The 21,010-nt window shown below is 29.6% G+C and overlaps 1 protein-coding gene across 2 annotated transcripts in view; it reads left to right on the top strand.

Annotated features, from left to right (window-relative positions):
• Positions 1-19,664, top strand: part of LOC143231627 (beta-1-syntrophin-like) — a 65,888-nt gene extending 46,224 nt beyond the window's left edge. The window contains exons 5-6 of one of the 2 annotated variants that reach the window (XM_076466164.1): positions 13,011-13,189; positions 18,218-19,664. In XM_076466164.1, coding sequence (XP_076322279.1) covers positions 13,011-13,189; positions 18,218-18,310 — 272 coding nt within the window. In that variant the 3' untranslated portion in view covers positions 18,311-19,664. Of the gene's footprint in view, positions 1-10,609; positions 10,953-13,010; positions 13,190-18,217 lie in introns of those variants that run through there. The other variant, XM_076466165.1, reaches the window with a different exon arrangement.
• The last annotated feature ends 1,346 nt before the right edge of the window (positions 19,665-21,010 follow it).

The following is a 21,010-nucleotide window of genomic DNA, read 5'->3' as shown; positions in this document are numbered from 1 at the left end:
TTTATTTCTTCAAGCGCTCTAACTGTTGACAGTAGAAGTCTTATGTAAGCATTACACTGAGTGGCTGCAACTCAAAATGGATCACACCAACAATTATCTCACCAAACACTTAGAGACTTTCTTAGGGTGGAGATCCATTTTAGACTGTGCTCCAGCCAATTTACTTGCACTGAGCCATTGTCTGCAATGCTTAACATTTTTATAATATATCCATTTTTCATCTCCTGTCACTAAACTCTCCAAAAAAGGCTTCTGTCAAATCATGGTGGACCCATTTTCCAAGTTTTGACACCCTTCCAAGCTGTTACAGGTGAGAGTGAACTGTTGAATGAGATGAATTAAGCTTCTGTGCTAGTTCTTCAACTGTTACAGCACAATCTTCATCAAGTGCAGCCAACAGCAAGTAATTATTAAACTCAACAGGATGACCTGAACATGGCGCATCACTTAAGCTGTAGTCACCTGATCTGAACTTTTGAAACCACCATCAACAATTTCTTTCATTGAGAGACTCCACACCAGAAACACTTTGAATGTTTTGTGTAGTTTCTGCTCCACTATTGCCTTTTTTAAACTCATAAAGCATTATATGCCTAATGTGCTCTTCATACATATCCATCTTCATAAGGGTTTATTTGATTATTGATCTGAAAAAGTGGAGTTGGGTTAGTTTCTTTTATTTGTCTGAACATTGTTGTACACGCCTTACTACATATTTTAGTCATTAAAGCATTTTATAAAGACAGAAATGATGATGCACTTTGTGTATTAAATTTTCAGACATTACTTATGGAATGATCTGATACATAATCATTATTACTTACACATTGTACACCTATATCCATAGATTCTAACTTTTTCAGAAGAATAACTAACATTCAAAAAAATATCAAATTTATAGGATGTGTGACAGAGTTACTATTATATATTATTTTAATATTGATATTTGTTTCAGTTAAGTACATATTTAGAAATGCATATAACTTACACTGTTAAATTTGTATTGCAAAATTCCCGCCTGTTTACTGAAATTGTAAAAAATTCCCAAATGTGTAAGATTCAATAATATACATATTTACAAAAGCATTATGGTATCATCAGTATTGTTGTGCAAGCTGAAATTTCTAGAAATTTTATTCACACTTATAAAACATATCTAACACAATAGTATGTATTATTGGTTTGCCACAGTTGGTATACCATAAATCTTGGAAGCTATAACTGTGATTAACACCTATTAATTGGGAGCTTGAGATGTATATACCAGGGACTTTTATAGGTTTCAAACATTATAAACCATTTAACTTCAGCTGATTCACATCAGACCTTAGTATTTTTACAAAAATATTATATATATATATTATAATTTTATCATTGGAAAACTTGACGAAGAATACAGAGCTCGCTAGCTCCCTATTAACCCTTTTGCAAGGGGCTCAGTATAAAATACACAAGTTTGTATACATATTAGCACGTTAAGTATTTACACTGACTTTTGATACAATATATGTATTTTGCAAAATTTGGTAGACTTTAATAGAAATTACAACTTTATTGTATACAAAATATCAGATTTTGTGAAGAAATATTTTCACTAAAGATTGTTTGTGAAAAGAGTCTGCTTTGTTAATAGTCCAAGTGCGAAGTGATTTCATGTTATGATCAAAGAAACTTCATCCCATAAACCTCAAATATTTGTTTAATCTCTTAAAACCTCCTAAATAAATTTCAAACATTTGTTTTTGGTAAGATTTTATATTTTGTTATTTTCTATACCCTAACTATGTGGGTCTGTCAATTGATTGACCTCATAATCATCTTTAAAAAATTGGAAATAAATGTAAATTATACTTTTTTCTGTAAAATGAATATCACAACATAAAAATACAAAGGTTTTACCTAAGTAGCGTAAGTCTCATAACATATTTATTTTTATTATATTGACTTTCCAATCATACTTAGTTAACGTAGCTTGAATTGTCATGATACATATGCACTCATGTTACATATCCAATAGTATAAAACTGGCCTTCAGTTTTTTTTTTAAGAAAGTGGCCCTGTCATGGCTATGTTTTAGTGGACTAGTATTTTGTAATATACAGACACATTTCAGTTATTATACATTAGATATATATGTATATAGGTTATTACTATTCAGAAATTAGTTATGAATCTTATTTTCCTTAAAATATAGAACAGTTATCTCTTCTAATTACGACCTTTGAACTCGGTTACTGTTGGAACTAAGTTACTAAGCCTTTTAAAATTCACACCTGGAAGATATCTAACAAAATTTTTTAAAGTTTTATATATACAGTTGAATAATAAAAAAAAATCATAAATAGCTGATACCACAGAATTCCACTATAAGTTATTATGCTTAGTAACTAAGATGTATTTAGGTCTTGAAAAAAATATGAAACTTTAAACAGACTGAAGACACCCTCCTACTTGAAGTCATGGTTCAATAGAATGTATTAGCCTTTTTGCAGATTAAAATTGCTGAGAAAATTACTAGGGTGACATTCTAACCTGTCAAATGGTTATTCACATGTCATATATTGAAGTGAATGTATGTAAGGGATCATTTCAAAAAAATGAAAAGAGGTGAATGGGGCCACTGTGTTTGATTCAGTATGTAAGCCATATCTCAAAAAAATAAAAAGATACAATGTTCTTATTTTATATCTTAGCTTGCCAATATTAGTAATATGAGTTACTAATGTGTACAAAAATAGACTTAGTATTTTGACAACACAAATGTCTAATTTTAACTAGTGCTGCATTTAAAATGTTACTGAACTACTAATTTATGAATGTATGTCAATAAGTTTGATATCATATTGTAGATTATAATTCAAATTTGAATATTATGCATTAGTTAATTTCTTAATTTAGAAGTTAATATTTAAAAAAATCCTAAATGTTGACTTGTATGTCATGTGGCATATTGAATGCAGGATTGGGTTAAATAAGATATTTGTGATGTCCAAATACAAAGTTTGTAGTTTTAATGGATTAGATACTCAAATTACTGATACTGATAAGAACCTCCTATCTTTTCTGTTTTCTGAGATATTAATATATTTATTGAATCAACCAAAGTGGCTCTACCTCCCTCTTTCATTTTATGTACACTTACTTCGCCCAGTGTGACATGTATAAACCAGAGGAAAGCTCAGTGTTCCACTAGTGATTTTCTCTGCCTCTTTAAAGTATCTGTGTAATAAACTCTTTTCATTTTAGATTCCAAGTGGTGAGGTCTTGAAAAATCTTTTCAAGACCCAACTACATCTCAGTTACTGAGTTTGATATATTATAGTGGAATTCTGTGGTATTAACATATTCATTTGACTTGTTTGTTTTTTTTCAAAATGCATATATGAAACCTAAACAAAAAATTTTGTTTCACGTCCTCCATGTGCAAAATTTGATAAGGCAAATGAATACAAAGTTTGTAACTTGAAGGGATAATTGTTTTCTGTACTTTATTTACTGTTTTACAGCACTGTGCAAACGTTTCAGTACAAGAAACTATTTTGTCATTCTATCCATTTTATGGGTGTGATTCTTCTGTTTCTGAAGAACATAAATTTCAACTATATATAATGTTTCACTGATCCCTGTTGATATCTGAATGGTGAGAATGCTTATCATTCTTAAAAATTACTGTACACTTGTACCAAGGGCATGTTGAAAGTGTTGTGCTTAAGTGAATATACTGATCAAATTTAGAATCTGAAATAACTGTCATGGTATCACATGCAGTGTTTTAACTGTGTAGAAAGAAGCTAGCATGTGTTATCAATATATGCTAAAAGAAAACAATTTAATAGCACACCACAAACAATCTTTGATAAAAACAGTGTTTAACACTATGTATTACATGTTCTTGTTGTGCCACTGCCCAAAAAGCACAGGGATTTTGAATAAAAGTTTTATGTGATGCTGGTTGAACTCTGACAAATTGCTGCAGAATTGAAATGTTTCCCAAACGTTGTTGAGTACACTCTAGTTTGTGAAATTGAGACAAGTAAGTTTGAAAATAGGAAAGGAAAAGGTAGAACACTTAAACTTACAAATACGTTTGTTAAGTATCTTTGTTTATGTAGCCTTTGGGGTAGAAGGAAGACTGCCACTGATCTCAAGCATGAGATAAACCATGCATCAAATGAAAGAAAAATGTCCAGATCTACAGTATCAAGAAGACTCAATGAAGATGGAATTTTTGGTCACATAGCAGTTAATAAACCTATACTTTCATCCCTAAATATTGTCAAGAAACTGAAATTTGATGATTGGAAAAGAGTGTTGTGGACAGACGAGTCTAAATGTGAAATATTTAGTTCAAAGCATAGGTTGTACATCCACTGAAAGAAAAATGAAACATACCTTAATGCATAGTACCTACTGTGAAACATGGGGGAATGGAGCTTGATGATATGGGGGAATTTTTCTACTGACGTGATAGAATATGTTTGCAAAATAGATGAAATAATGGACCAGCACAAGTACCATCAGATATTGACCCGTCATAGTACACTAAGTGGTTTGTGAATTTCTGGTAAAGGATTACTACTAAGAAAATGATGACCCTAAACACTCAACCAACCTATGCAGAAATTACTTAGTAAAAGTGAAGCTGATGGAGTGATTCAAATGATGCAATGGCCCATGCATAGCCCCAATCTCAACCCATTTGAGCACATCTGGGATTTGATAGATCAAAGACTTGACAAATCAAAAGTTATTTCCAAAGAAACTTTATGGGAGTGCATAAGAGACACATGGAGTAAACTTCCAAAGGACACTTTAAATAAATATGTTGTAATAATGCTTGAAAGACTATGCAGTTATTAAAGCAAAAGATTGACCCACAAAATAATAACTGTTTGTTGAACTAAGCACTTCCACGGAGTTTCTGTTGTACTGAATAAATATGAAGATTTATTAAATTTTGATGTTTCACCTGTGATTCAATTTCCATTGTTGTTTGGTAGCCTAAATTGAATTTTAGAAAGAATTAAAGTTTAATAATTATTTGTAATTAGTAATAATGTATATATTTATATAATGTATTATAACCAAAATGTGACTATGATTTACAAAATAGTGGTCCACTAAAACAGCCAAGACAGGTCATATTGTAAAGGCCAGTTTTATATGGATATGGTAACATGAGTACACATGATCTGCATCATTGTAAATTCTGTATTGTTAGACAAACATGGCTGAAAGATTAATAAAGTAAAAATAATAAATACATGTATTTAATGTTAAGAGATTTATGCTGTTGAGACTAAACATTTGTGTTTTCATATCATAATCAGTAGTCATTGTAGAATGAAAAAAAGCATAATTTATATGTATTTGATACTTTTTATGGTAATTAAGAGATTGGTGAAATCAACCAAACCTGTACAAATATACACTAATGAAAATAATAGATAAAATATAAAGGTTTTTGCTTTTAAAATTTGAAAATTTTTTAATGTGAAATAATTCATCTTAAAACTAAAAGTACTTTGTATATTGGACAGCCAACTTTAAAAAAAATACTTGAAGAAATCATTGCTTAAAAAATTGTAAAACACGATACAAAAATCTGATATTTTGTACACAAAAGCCTTGTAATGTTTACTGATAAGTTGCAGAATTTTCTGAAGATGTACTTACTGTGTTAAAAGTTATAGCATAAAAACTAATGAACACAAAATGGTTACAAAATTGGTACCCTGGAACCAAACTGTAATAAGAGAATTAATCATTTCTTTTATTCTATCCTGCACTGCTCTGTAAGGTCTTTGTGCTATAAGTGTACTAATGTTCAACACAATTTTGTTTTACCTTATTTATGTAACCATTAGGGTTACTTCCTTGCAAAAATATACATATATATAATCTAGTAAACTTGGAATCTCTGGTTTATGCTTCTTCTGTATATCTCCTATGGTAGATTCTTAATCTTTCATTCATATTTATTATTATTTTCTGCATTATACTGTCTTACCATAGTTACTTTATTTTTCTGCTGTTAGTCTTAGTTACTGCTCTCAGGTGGTATTACTCTCATATACAATCACATTTTATAGGCACTGTTTCTCTCTTTGAGAATTTACTAACATTAGCAGTGATCCAAACTTCTGCTTATTTTATCTCTATCAGCTTAATAAAAACTTCTTTATTTTGGTAAAAGTCCTCTTTTCTAGTTTCAACAATTTTATTTCTTTTTGGTAGTTTAGCGATGTTAAAGATTTGTTTGTGAAGTTGCTTTTGACTTTTTACACTTGGAATTTGACTGTCTGGTGTAAAATGATTTTTATATCATGATTAAAAAAGTATTTTCCTCATTTGAAAAATTTTAAATTTCATTTGTGTAACATCCTAAATACGTATCAAACATTTTTCTTTCAGTAAAGCTTTATATTTTATTTTTTACTTTCACTACGACATACCACATCAACCAATAAATGCCCAGCTTCTAGTAATATGGAAATGGTCCATATTACATCTGCTAGCATTTCTAACTTTGTATTCTGTTTTTTAATTAGATAATTCTATTTTGTCTGTGTGTATCTTCTACTACCTATGAGTAAGTAAATATTTACAATATAAACATGAAATCTCTGTTCAGTAGTTTCTGTATTCAGTTGTTGATCAAAATCTAGTGCAATTGTTTCTGTATTTTACACAATATTTACTTTTTGTAAAACCTGTGGAGTGCATTTTATAATACACTGTAACATACTTGTAGTATTTTGTTTTGTAAACTACTGTTTTTAAAAGTTTATCTTCATTGGTGCTTAGCAACTATAACTTACAATTAAGTAAACATTGTTTATCAATCATATAAAATCCCTGCTCAAAGTTTCAGTATATGGTTGTATTTTTGTACAAGTTTGTTTTTATCTGTACACTGTTGTATGTGCAGTAATGATGGTCTTTTCCATATTTTGAAAGTTTTTACTTTTATATATGCCATCCTTATTTATAAAATATATATAGAATCTCTGTTCAAACCTTCAGTATATAGTTGCTGATTAATATGTAGTGTGCAAGTTTCTGTATTTTAGCATAATGTATTGCTACCAGGGATGGGGTAAATTCTGGAGAACAGTAGCCATATCAAAATATTTGATATTTTTATGAAGATGATTATGAAAAAGAGATACAAGAAGAAATGCTTAATATCTGAATGTAAATACGTAGGAATGTATTAATGAATACTTTGTTTAGTAATATGCAGTAATGATAAACAGCAGACAATAAGATTTCAATATTATTTCTTGGCACTTGTGTATAGTGAAGGAAAAGAAACATGTAACATTAACATAACATTAAGATAGGTACATAACTAAAAATAATTTGAGACAAATCTATGACCATTAGAAAGTTAACACTATGTGTTTCTTTTTCTTCAGGAGTGAGTTGCAAAACATAATCATATGCTATTTATATGTTTATGTGTTAAATAAATCATGTGATCTATGTACAGGTTGACAATTCTCCCATGAATGTTTCAATGAAAACAGTTTAATAGTCATCTCATATTCTCTCAGTTGACTTGACTGGATTAATAACTGTTATACAATAACTTTTAAGGTGGAGAGTACTGACATGTTTGAACCACTGGCACCCTTTACTGCATGTCACAATGTTACATTCAAAATTTAATTACTCATATTGTATGAGTTTAATGCAAAATCATAGTCAGTAATTCATATTTTAATGATATATAAGTTTTAAGTTCTAAACTTTTATAAGGCTTTTGTTTTTAAAGAAACCCTAAATTTTCCATAGTGTGAGAAATGTGAACTTTTTCTCTAAGCATTTCATGCTTTAATCTGTTTATCCACCCCCTCTGAGAAGCATTACATTTAACCTGAATTATTCTTTACAATGTTGTTATCATTAAGGCAAACTATAATTTTCATATCCTTCAATTTTGTTTGGTTACACGACTATCAAATAAAAATGGACTCCTTTTGTCACACCTAGTTGTCACATTCTTTCTTTCAGGATATGTCAGTAGTTCTCCCTAATGTTCAATGCTGTGTTATTTATAAAAAAATAGAAATCAAAGATTTCAGCTATCAAGTGATGTATAGTACTGTGATTTTTTTCTGTATAGAAAAGTGTTAATTTATCTTTGAGTATAAACTTCATTCCCACGGGAAAGTTTCACGTGGGAACACAACTTGTACTGGAAAAGACATTAACGTGCTGCAGATGAAATAAGGACAGACTAGAAATTTGTTGAGTGTACAGAGGTTGACATTTACTCGTAAAACATTAAGTATTCACTAAATCATTTAGAAAATATGAATATTATGCCATCAACTTTGAATACAAGTACTTATCTTTCCCTACCAAAGTATTCAAATACAAGTACAAATACTCCGAAAGCTATATTCAAATGCATTCAAATACAAGTAAACCATGTCTGACTACCATGTATAATGATACAAAAAAACAGAAGATATGTAATTGTACACAATAGAAACCTGTAGGTAATGGTCTTTTTTTTTTCCTGTGAAAAATGGAATTTGAGAAACAACAATCTTGAGAATTGAGGAGGAAAGAAGTCCTCTTTCAAGAGGAACCAGAGTTCCTTGTGTTTTATTTTAATATGTTAAATGAGGCCTGTTGGAGGAATCTGATGTTGGAGAATGTGATTCTTTTCTCTTAAAAAGCCATGGATAAAAGTAAATGGGCAAACAATATTGCACCAGTGGTTCTTAATTTTGTCCTATGAACAGATAAGTATGTATCTAGTGAAATACCTTCATCATGTGAGTATGATCCTGAATCACCTAGGGCAGGGAGGAGTAGGGGGAAAATGCTAGAGCCAAAAACTAAAGAGTTTTTCTTCCCAGTAGGAGTGGTCTCTTTCCTGCAATGATACATTGACTTGAGTATAAATTTGTCCACTTTTCACAAAGGTAAACCTGTTTCCTAACAAGTTTTCTCTGCTATAACTGAAACAAACAGGTATGTGCATGATAAATACCAGAATTAATCTATGATTCCAAAAAAGATTGAAATGGACTGATGATACTGTTAAAAATATTTTAGCTTTCTGGTCTTACTATAACTTTTTTTTTACTGCTGGTACACCTGTCCTCTTTATTTCATACACCTAGGTTTACTAATATCTGTTTTACAAACAGGTTTTATTCCAATCATATGTTCTTATATTTCAGTAACAATGGTAATACTCTTCCTAAAACTTTTTAATTATGATAAACTAAGAACTATCATAGACCTTTCAGTTAAATACTTTGATTTCTACTAATCATTTGACAGGGTACTAACCATAGATGGAGAAGTATTGGGTACAAAATATAGAATTTGTTTCCTCCATTATGTGCAAAGTATTTATCATGTTGTGGGTGTTGGCAAAGTCTTGAGTTGATACTACCTAAAGTTTAAGATCTGCACAGGTAAAGATGAAGAACTGCCAGTTAGGGGTCTTGCAGCCAGTGTTTGTCATTCTTATTATAATCATTATTATTCTCTTGCCAGCCTACAACAAAAATGGCTTTGTATATTAAAGCCATAAATTTGTAGAATACTAAATAAGGTCATGCAAAGGTCATAAGGGTATTGAAAAGTTTGTTTCTTCTAAAAACATCAATTCTCGTATAAGTAATGTTATCATAACTCCTTTAAGTTAGCTTTAAGGTCATAAGGGTATTGAAAAGTTTGTTTCTTCTAAAAACATCATTTCTGGTATAAGTAATGTTATCATAACTCCTTTAAGTTAGCTTTCATACAAACATCTAATGTTCCTTTAAATAGCTTAAGTACAGAGTGAAGTGGAAATTACTGTTTGATAATAAATGAACATTAGATGGCTGTAACGTAGATATTCAATACTTTGTACACTGTACAATTGGTAGGTTTATGGAGTCAACCATTCTATTATATATAAAGTGAAGGAGTAAAAATAAATCAGGATTTCTGTATTTAAAACTCGGTAAAGTTTGTTTAAAGCCATGTTTTAGATGTAGAGGTTTTACTTAAAGGCTGCTGTTGTACTGGTTAAAGTTTGTGAACTTAGTGAAGATTGTCTTAGTTTAAGCATACATTTACCTTTTGCTGAGTGTTGCATATAGATAATTACATAGAAACTATAAATGCTCACTATAGTCTCAAACAAATATCCATGATAATCCTCAACTGTAGCTTAACATTTACTATCTCAAACTAATGCAGTCAAGTAGTAAATCATCATGAAACATATTGGCTAGCTGTTTATTATCATTAGAAAGTATGAGTTTAGCTACTATAACAAGTAATCGTTTGTCCATAATTAATATAAATAAAAGCCAGCATAATAAATAATTAAGAATTTAAAAACCTGCAAATATGAATCGTAAAAAATAAGGAAACAAGGCTGAAAATACTGTGTACATGTTGTTTACTCAAAATACAAATTTCTGTTTTGATTCCTCCAAAAGTAATACCAGGTAACAGCACAGAGCCAGAATAAGTAAATAAATGTCCACAGTAACTCCAGCATTGTTTTCTTTATACAATTCTCATTTACAGGCTTTTTAATTTTCAGTTTTTTTATTTTTCTTCTAAAACTTTTCTCATATTTTAGACTTGCCATTGTAAATACTTGTATATGTACAAAATGTAAAACAACCAGCTGGCGTTGTTGTCCGAGAATGGACCAGATCGCTGCTTTTGTTCATTGTTTACCTGCAAGCAGACTGGGTCTTCTATTATACCACTACCAAGAACTGTACAGAACTCTTCAGCCATTAGACTCACTCTTGGTAGACAAACACTTATTAATAAAAGTCAGAGAAAGAGGTGCTAATTCTGCCTTAAAATCAATAGGATCCAAATAAAATGTAAACTGTATTGAATTTTTCTGCATGAAACACTTTGCAAAATATCACATTAGTGCTGGTCTTCAAAGAAGTTAAACTTTTACTTAGTACATCAATAACACTGCTAAAATTACCATAGTTTATTTATTTTCCATATTCTAACATAATAAAATTTGTTAAAATAAATCAGTTATGAGAGTTTGTAAAATATTGTTTATGTACCTAGTAAATGTTTAAATAGTTTCTACTATTTTTTTTACAATTTCTGTAAAAATTAAAATATATCAGACATTCACGTGTAGCATCTTCCTATTTGTTTATTTGAAATATTTTATTAAAACTGCTAAATTTTCTTGCTTTTATATTGTCTTTGTTACTGAAATATTTTGTACAAGTTTTCTGTGTATCAAGAATAGTTTAAGCCATCATAAGTTGACATTGAAATTTTCTAAGAGGTTTTGTACATTTATACAAGTTCGTACCACTTTTGATCCTTTTATTCTGTTGTTATCATGTGTAAACATATGTATGAAGTTTAACACATCTCTGTGTTTTCACTGATTCATACAGTTTTGTATATACAGTACTGGTGTTCCTTTTCAAGATGAGTAAATATTTGTATTCATTTTTAAGTTTGTGCAACTTTCAATAACTTGGTTTGTATGTACCTTGTTCTCTTTGTTATAAATTTACTTCACTGATTTTGTAAAACATTTCATCCTTCTGAAATTTCATGAATAAACTTTTTTCAGAATTGTTAAGTTTCTCATTCTGCATAATTTGCTTTTATTTTACCTTGATGTAATAACAAACTGAGTAGACATAATTATACTATACTAGTCTGCAACATAACTACAAAGTTAATGTGTCTTATTCTTCCTGGTCTTAGAACTAGCACAGCAATATTTTGTAAAATACAGTAACATTTTGGTTACCATACATTACATATGTATACATTTTATTATTATTTATTCATAAATTTCAGATATTTTTTATATAACATAGAAAAGTACATTAACAAAAATTGTGGAAACAATTATCTTCACTACTAATCATGTCTTGTACTTAATAACCCTTGCCTTAAGCCTTGTTCAATCTTGTACATGAAGGGGTTTGACAAATTCACTGTTTAAATTTTTATATGCATAATGGAGTACCAACAAATTTTAAATTAATAGATTAATACCACAAGAAACTGATATTCTTAATATTTAATATTCAAATTACTAATATGTTTCTATACTATTAATACCCATTCCAGCCATTCTGAGATATATTTTTACTTCGAGTGAGTTTTCATTATCACGAATCACATAAATTAGGTTGATTAATGCAGTCTTTTTGGTATTTAACTTTTTTTTTTTCTGTGATTCTACATGTTAATATGAATTCTGTAACCAACAATCATCAGAACTGTCAAGAAATGAGTTGCATAAACAGTTTGAAAAAATGTTCAAAAAGTCTGGATAGGATTAAGTGCTCTGCAAGTAATAACCATAGTTGGATTGTGTAGAATGTTACTGCAAATTTCATAAATAAGCAGTGCCAAGAACTGGTTATTTTTCTATGTTAATTTTTTACTGTGACAAAGAATATATAGATTATTTTCAAAATTCATTACCCAATAATTTTAATTTTTTCTCCTTCATTCAATAATTTCAGCCTTAGCACTCAGAAACAAAGCCTAATGTTTATTTTTCACCTTGTACAAAGATGAATGTAAGGTGGGTAGTTAAAAGGTATACCCTATCTGACTTGTCACTTTTATTTTACCACTGTTGATGCCTTGGAATAGGTTTGAATAGGGTGTAGCTCAAAAATATATATTTTTGAGGGAAACATCCATTATTATTAGTTATATAATGTAAGGAAAAGTAAGTTGCTGTCATTTCAAGGAAAATATTGTTCGTTTACATTCAGTTGAAATTGCATAGTCTGAAACTGTTGTTCAATCCAAGTAAGGAAAAAAAAATAGAAAAAAACAATCTTTTGAGAATTAAATTTTTTCAACCATGTGTATGTGAAATTTTTGGTTTATTGTATGTTAGCTTACTTAGATATTGATCAAAATGTTTGTATAGTTTCATTAGAATTTTACATATATATGAAATATTTGAATATAATTTTTGGATTGTATAATAAAATTTGCAAATATTATGTTTTTAGCATGTGTGTATCAAGGAAATGATTGTCAGATTGTATTACATTATGAAAATGGTTTCTTGCTGTTGGATGGAAGACAACAAACAATATTATGGCAATATACATATGAAAAACTTATGATGTCTGCTGATGATGGAGTACAGTTAGTGTGGTTGGATTTTGGAAGTGATGAAGGAGAAAAGGTAACTTTTCACTTATATGTTGTAAGACAACTTTTTATTAGAAAAATAAGTCATTGAATTTTAGTTTAATGACAAGGCTGGTATCTTTTGTGATTTAATGGCATCACCTCCTTATTATAATAATTATGTACAATGTCCCACAAAAGTATTCACCCTGCAAAGGTTTTGCATTTTGATGCCATCTGAGCTTGCAGTTATGAAACTTTGAAATGGAATGTTATATTAGGAATTTACACAATCTACTTCAAACAAAAAAGCTAAAAACACTGATATTATATAAGTAAAAATTAGTGTAATGGTCTCTGTTTGTGTATACTCAAATTGGTTTAACTTGGCTTCAAAGTAAATACATCTGTTTAAGCCACAACTCACATTGTGATGTGATAAACCAGCCATGAAGACCAAAGAGCTTTCCAAACAAATTGTGGATAAAATGGTAAACAAACACAGGGGAAAGAAGATTACAAGAAAATTTAAAAGTCACTTATTATCCCTTTGAGTACAGTGAATTCCATCATTATGAATTGGATGTGCTTTATACCATCAAGATCATGATGTCTTTCCAAACTGTGTAGCCGGGTAAGTAAAAACTGATTAGGAATGCCACTGTAAAGTCAAGAGTAATGCAAGATTTGAAAAGTTTCATGTCTGATATTGGAATTGGTGTTCATATATCTCAGTCCTTACACAAAACTGGCCTGTATGAGCAAGTGGCAAGAAAGAAGCCATTACTTAAAATAAATAATCTTAAATTTTGTATGGAATTTGTAATAAAACATGTAAATGATATTGCAGACATGTGGCAGAAGGTTACATGGTCAGATGAGAGAAAAAAGTGAGCTTTTTAGTCTAACTTCAAAGTGTTACATCTAGCACAAGCCAAACACAGCACATCATCCAGTTTGTGCCATTCCATCAGTCAAGCATGGGGCTGGCAGCACCATGTAATGGGGAAGTTTGTCAGAATTGAAAGGGAAAATGGATGGTACAAAGTACAAGCAAATTCTAGAGAAAAACCTGTTTGAATTAACCAAAAATCTAGAGCTGGATTCAAAATTTACATTTCAGAAGGACAATGACCAAAAGGCCAAAGCCACACTGGAGTTGTTTTAAAAGAAGAATGTGAATGTCCTGGAATGGTCTAGTCAAAATCCTGACTTGAATCCAATAGAAAATTTGTGGCAAGACTAAAAGGTTGCAGATTATTCAAACATGTTAGAATTAGAGCCAGAAAGTATGAGCAAAATTTTCACCATCCCATTGTTCACAGCTGGTAGAGGCCTATCCAGAAAGACACAGCAATAATTGCTGCCTAAGGTTCTTCCACCAAGTGCTGACTTAGCAGGCTTAATATTTATGAATATTCAATAAATATTTATGCATTCATCAAATTTCATTTTATATATTTTCTTTGCAAGTTTTACTGACATTCAACCTCCTTCATACATAACAGTGTTAAGATTGATCATTAAAGTTTCAAGTAAAAACTATCATTTTTAAAACATTGTTTACACTATTTCTGTTTCATCAAAATGCAACATTATTGGTAGAGGGTGAATACCTTTGCAAGGCACTATATCTGTAGTCAGTGGTTCCAATTGCCCTGCTTTTCATATATTGTTATACATCTCCTAATTCTTTCCAAAGTAGCTATACTTTTTTCTTGGTTAAAAGGTTTTTTTTTAGTTACATTTTTAATGGAATTCCAAGAACATAATTCAAATGTTCAAACCTTCAGTATATAGTTGCTGATTAATATGTAGTGTGCTAGTTTCTGTATTTTAGCATGATGTATTGCTTCCAGGGATGGGGTAAATCCTGGAGAACAGTAGTCATATCAAAATATTAATATTTGATATTTTTATGAAGATGATGATGAAAAAGGTGTTGTTTAAAGTAATAATTTATTAAATATGGCAAATTCATTGTATTCTGAATTAGTTTTTTCCAACTACAACTATCTTGACTGTTTTATAATCTTGTTGCAATATATAATAAAATGTTTTCTTATTTGTGTCACTTTTTGTCCCTCATAGCAAAATAGGCCTACTTTGAAAATTCAAATCCTGCATTTTTTGAAATATAATGAAAACAGTTAAATGAAATACCATTTGTGCAAAATGGCTCGTTTGGGTTGAGAAAATATTTTACATGGAAGAGCGAACAACGTTTCGACCTTCTTCGGTCATCGTCAGGTCATTTTTACACATATATATTTCTCTACAAGTGGGTTTTCTCAACATCACTGAAATACTATTTGTTTCTGGTGTTTGTTTTTTGTGAGTGTCACTGTGTATCTCAAAATGTGCATCCAGAACAAAAGAGGCAGAGGGACATTGTTAGTAAATGAAAATGATGTTTTGAACAGTAATTGGGCTAAGCTGTATAGCTTGTCATTATTTTAGGCTGTTGTCAGAAAGATGGATAATATGTTTGAAAGTGTATCTCAGAACAGCTGGTAGGGGTATTAACACTTTTATTGAAAAGCAGAGAACAATGTTTCAACCTTCCTAGGTCATCTCCAGGTTAACAGATAGAGTTTGCAAGTGACCATTGCCAGATGCATGTTTTGGGGATGAGAGTATAAACGGGTACGAGATTGTAGAGGGCGTTGCAGTTGGATGTTAGGTTATTAATTAGTATAGGTATAAAGGTGTTCCTTTATATTGGTTTAATTTTGGTTTTAGTTGCTGTATAAATAGGGCTTTGATTTTGCATTTGTTTATATTTGTTTCCATACTTTGTATCTGGATGTTTTCTATGGTTACGTTGTGGTTAATTGACGTGTTTTTGGTGTTTTTTTAATCTAGTTTCCATTTTTCTGCTGGTTTCTCCAATATAGAAGTCATGACAATTGTTGTAGTGTATTTTATAAATCATGTTGATGTTGTGTTTGTCAGTGTAGTTTTACATAGTATCGACTTTAGTTTTGTATCTGGTTTTTGAATAAATTTGGTGTTTACTGTTTTGTTAAGTTTTTTCCAAATGTTGCTTGTTTTTTTGCTGATGTTGGGAACATGTGGGATGCAGCAGTACAAGGTTTTGTAGTTTGTTGTGTTATGAGATTTATTGTTGTTGATCTAGGTGTGTGCATATAATTTTTTCCACGGTTTTTGAGGAAATTGTTGATAACGTGTTGTTTTATTTTGTTGATTTCATCGTTAATTTTATCTGGTGAGCATAGTTTATTTGGTTTCTTAATATATGGAGTTTTTGCTTTGTTTCATGTGCTGAGTACCAGGGAATGTTTAATCTAGTGGGGGTGATTTTTCTATGGATTTCTGTTTTGAATTGTGTCTTAGTTATAGTGATCTTAAGGTTAAGAAATGCAATTTGGTTAGTTTTTTCCTGTTTATAGGTGAACTTAATATTGGGGTATATCGAGTTAACGTGATTGAAAAAAACTGTGTTTTCAGCAATTGTATTGTCAATTTATTTGTACCAGTATAGTGGTGGGTGTAAGGCTGAATTGATTGCTTGAGATTCAATCTGTCATAAATATGTTGGCTAGAACTGGTGACACAGAATTCCTGATACTTAGGCCACTTATTTGTAAGTAGTTTTGGTCATTGACATAAAGTTAGTTTTGGTGATTGTGAACTCTAAAGCCCATGCTATGTAAAAAATTACACTGACAAACATAACACCAACATAATTTGTAAAATACAATGCAACAACTACTATGACTTCTATATTGGAGAAACAAGCAGAAAAATCAAAACTAGATTTGAAGAACACAAAACAACACCTTCACATGTTTTTGAATGCTGCAAGTCAAATGAACACAACATAACCATAGAAAAAACAAAACAGATACTAAGTACGGAAACAAAAATAAACAAATGCAACATCAAAAAAGCCCTACTTACACAGCAACTAAAGCCAAAATTAAACCAATATAAAGGAACACCTTTAATACCTATACTAAATAATAACCTAACATCCAACTACAGTGTCCCCTACAATTCCGTACCCATTTATACTCTTGTCCCTAAGACGTGTTTAACAATAGTCACTTGCAAACTCTATTTTTTCACCAGACGATGGCCTAGGAAGGTCAAAACGTTGTTCTCTGCTTATCAATAAAAGTGTTAATACCCCTATTAACCATTCTAAGATACATTTTTATTTCAAGCTGGTTTCTCGTCATCAAGAAGTGTTTGAAAGATTTTGGTTTTATGTGTCCAAAACTTAAATATTCTAATAACAATAGATATTTAGGTTTTATTCACATAACTATATATTCATAATTCTGTGTGTTTGTAATGATTCTTAAAAGATGAACTTTTACACCTTCCATTTTTAAAGTGTTATAGTGAGAAAAGTAATGTTTTCATGAATAAAAGGTTTTACCATCAAACATCAAATAATTCCATTGATTAACATTGTCTATTCTGGACCCAAACTGGCAGCAGAGTACATTTGAATGATGAATGTGATGCACATTAACTTGAAATTACACTGGTTGAAAGTTTCTAGCCTGGATGCAAATTGTAACAAAGTGGCATTAAGTTATTAATTTGTTTAACATGAAATTTAATATATTAGTGATTTAAAAGTGTAAATTGAGAGTAAGGATGAATGTAGGTCATTTCCTTATTCAATTCACTGTTAAGTAATTGTAACTTATTTTCTTTAATACATTTAACATTGTCAACTAAAGCAAGCTATTCTATTGCTACATTTCTAAGAAAATAAATTTGTATACATTGCATAATCATTGTCTGAACTGTCAAGTTTTAATTTCATGATTAATTTATAATTTCAAAATAAACCTATTGAAAGTCCAACAAATAGGTTCGGTATTTTCTTTATTGACATATTTTAAATATTATAAGAAACTTGTTAGTATATAATTTTGTATTTATACAATTTTGAATTTTGCAAGTCAGATAGAGGCATAAAGTTATACTTATTTACACACTTTATTGTTATATTTCTTAAACCTCAGTGATGCTTCTCGATGCCCTTATTTCAGTTTGAAGAACTCAGCTATGAAACTTAAGTCGATGTATGCATTTCTTGCAGGAATTAGACATGATGCAATGTCCAAAACCATTTGTGTTTACTCTTCACACCTTTCTCTCTGCAAAAGTCACACGGATGGGACTAGTAGCATGAAAGACAGGAGAACACAACTAGAAGTCATGTTTTTTTTTGTTTTTGGCTCCGTCTTATCGTTACAAATCTGGACCAATATAATTTAGATATTGATTTTAAACTTTTGTCAAGTGTCTAAACTTTTCTGTGCTTTGTTTATGTCAAAGAAGAATGAAGATTGCCATGGTTACTTACTTATCCTTAAAAGTATATCATTGATTCATTTAAAAAATATATATATCTACTAAATTAACACACACAAAAATTGTACTCTTAAGTTTCAGTGCATAGTACTATGGTTTAAATAGTTTGTATTGATTATTTTATTGTGAGTTATAATTTACTTTTTAGTCTGGTGTAATATCATACAGTGAGATTTAATTTGATGTAATATGACTTTTAATTAAAACTAAAAACCATAGTTGTTGTTAGAACTTATGATTTTTTGTAAAAAGTAGAACAACTAAAAAAGTATACTTAACTACTTTTTATGTTAGGTATTTGTTGCTTAGTATTACATGGTGTAATAATAACTACATTATCTCAGTGCACCTTTTATTTGAGGAATCGGACATTAATATCATTTTAGATAGATATGTAACTTCTTCTAAGCCACTTTTGGAACATAAAATTTTCAAAGTTTTAACTTTTTTTTTCTTTAGTCTATGTTATTACCATACACTATGTACATATATAATTGTGTGTCTATTTGATGAAAACTACAAAAAACGTAGGTAAAAAAACAAAATCCAGTTTAAGGAGAGCAATAACATACATTGTGAGTTCAGTAAAAAAAAAAGAAACTTATGTTCAAATTCTCTAAAACTCTTCAGTAATAATTTGCATGTTCAGTTAATATAAAAGCTTAACTTGGTCAATTAAGTGAAAAACAAATTCAAATGTTTATTAAACTAATAAAGAAAAATAAATATTGTTTAAATAAACAATGTAAACATAAGAAAACTGAATGAACAGTGAAAAACTAAGATTTTTAAACTGATTCTCAACTTTCTTCAAACATTATGATGAAGAAAGGCAATTGAACAGTTACAAAGTTTTTCAGTTATTTAAGTAACATAACCTAATTTTTAAAGTAATTTCACATTGTGTTATATTTTATGCTTTACTCAGTTTTAACCCAGAATTATTTTAGCTAAATATGCAACTTGTTATACAAAAGTTTCTAGATCATGAAACCTTGTGCTGGAAAACTGGTGAAATACCACTCCCTTTGATTCAAAGCAAATACTTATTTCTATTTTGCATTTATAGTTTTTATATACAAAATAAATTGAAGGTTCAGAATAATTTGCCAAATTGGTTTAAAACCTTATGTAGATATGATAAACTCTTGTGTATTAAAACATTTTATAGAGCAATTTACTATAGCTTTATTCTTGTTATATATTAGTTAAACATCATAACTGTTTTATTGTTTGTTGTACAAAGTTAATATTACATCTCTTACAAAGTACTTTGGGCTTTATATTTTTATGTAGCATATCAAAACCTTTTAACTATTTTCTAAAACTACATTAGTGAATTGTTAGTTTTCTTTAATCTTTGAAGTTTACTAAACAAAAAAAAATTGAGTAATTTTAACATATCTTGAAACATGCCTAATCAATTGCCTTGTTTTATTTAATATGAATATACTGTCTCTTTACTTTTCAATGTTCTGTTTGTTCTAAAACCCCATTAGAAAAACTTGAGTTCTTCAAAAAACTTGTAACGATCCCAAAACAAAATGTTTATTTGAAATTGAGATTCCTTTCACTTTATAATGGTTTTATTTTTTCATATAATATTCATGAAACTATTTTAAATACAGACAAATATTTGAAATTGAGATTCCTTTCACTTTATAATGGTTTTATTTTTTCATATAATATTCATGAAACTATTTTAAATACAGACATTTAGTGGTTAAGTCAAAGTAACATGGTATCAATTGGCTGGTTTAATACAAACTTTTTTTATAAGTATATTTTTTAAATTGACTGTGCAATACATATTGTCTGAGGTAGAAATTTCCACCTATTTGTTTTCTACGTCTCATTATCTCTGAGTGCTTTGGGTGAAGCCATGCTTCTTAGGAGTGTTGAATTTCAATCCTGCATCAGTATTTATGTAAACATTTTGTTTTTCATACACTAAAAATAATTTTTAGGTTTTAAAACTTGTTAAAATTCACCATTTTATTTTGCTTATTCATTTTTAAGGGGTTTTAAAGAAAAACTTGTTAATACTGAATTCTATTTATTAGTTAAAATATAAAGATCTAATTTTCAAGAATATTTAAATTTTAGTGGAATTAAGTATTTTAATTATATTAACCAAGTAAATCATGATTGTTTTTTAAAACATTTTGAATACAGTTACTATCATGAATCAAAATGGTGACAATTTTGTATTGTTCCTTTAAAATTATGTGAACTAGGGCATGAGACATCTGTCTTTGTTCATGTGTAATTATTATCTGTTTGTCATAAATGTTGAAGAAACCTCATCTGCTTTCAATATTTTATTTTCTCTTAAAAGACTGAGTGGACATGCAAGGGTTTGGTGTCCTCTTCACAAGGTATTAAGTGTTTAAATATTATTTGTCAGAATGGTCTTAAGTGTTCATCCTGTAGGAATAACTTTTACCTTCTATATTTCTTTGAAGGAAAAAGAAAAGAATACGTAATGCTTACACAACAAGACATTTTACTTACTGAG

Source organism: Tachypleus tridentatus, chromosome 11 (genome assembly GCF_004210375.1).
Source record: "Tachypleus tridentatus isolate NWPU-2018 chromosome 11, ASM421037v1, whole genome shotgun sequence".
In the NCBI taxonomy this organism is placed as follows: Eukaryota; Metazoa; Arthropoda; class Merostomata; order Xiphosura; family Limulidae; genus Tachypleus; species Tachypleus tridentatus.
Note: the sequence above shows the minus strand (reverse complement) of the source record. Positions and strands in the feature narration are given on the sequence as shown.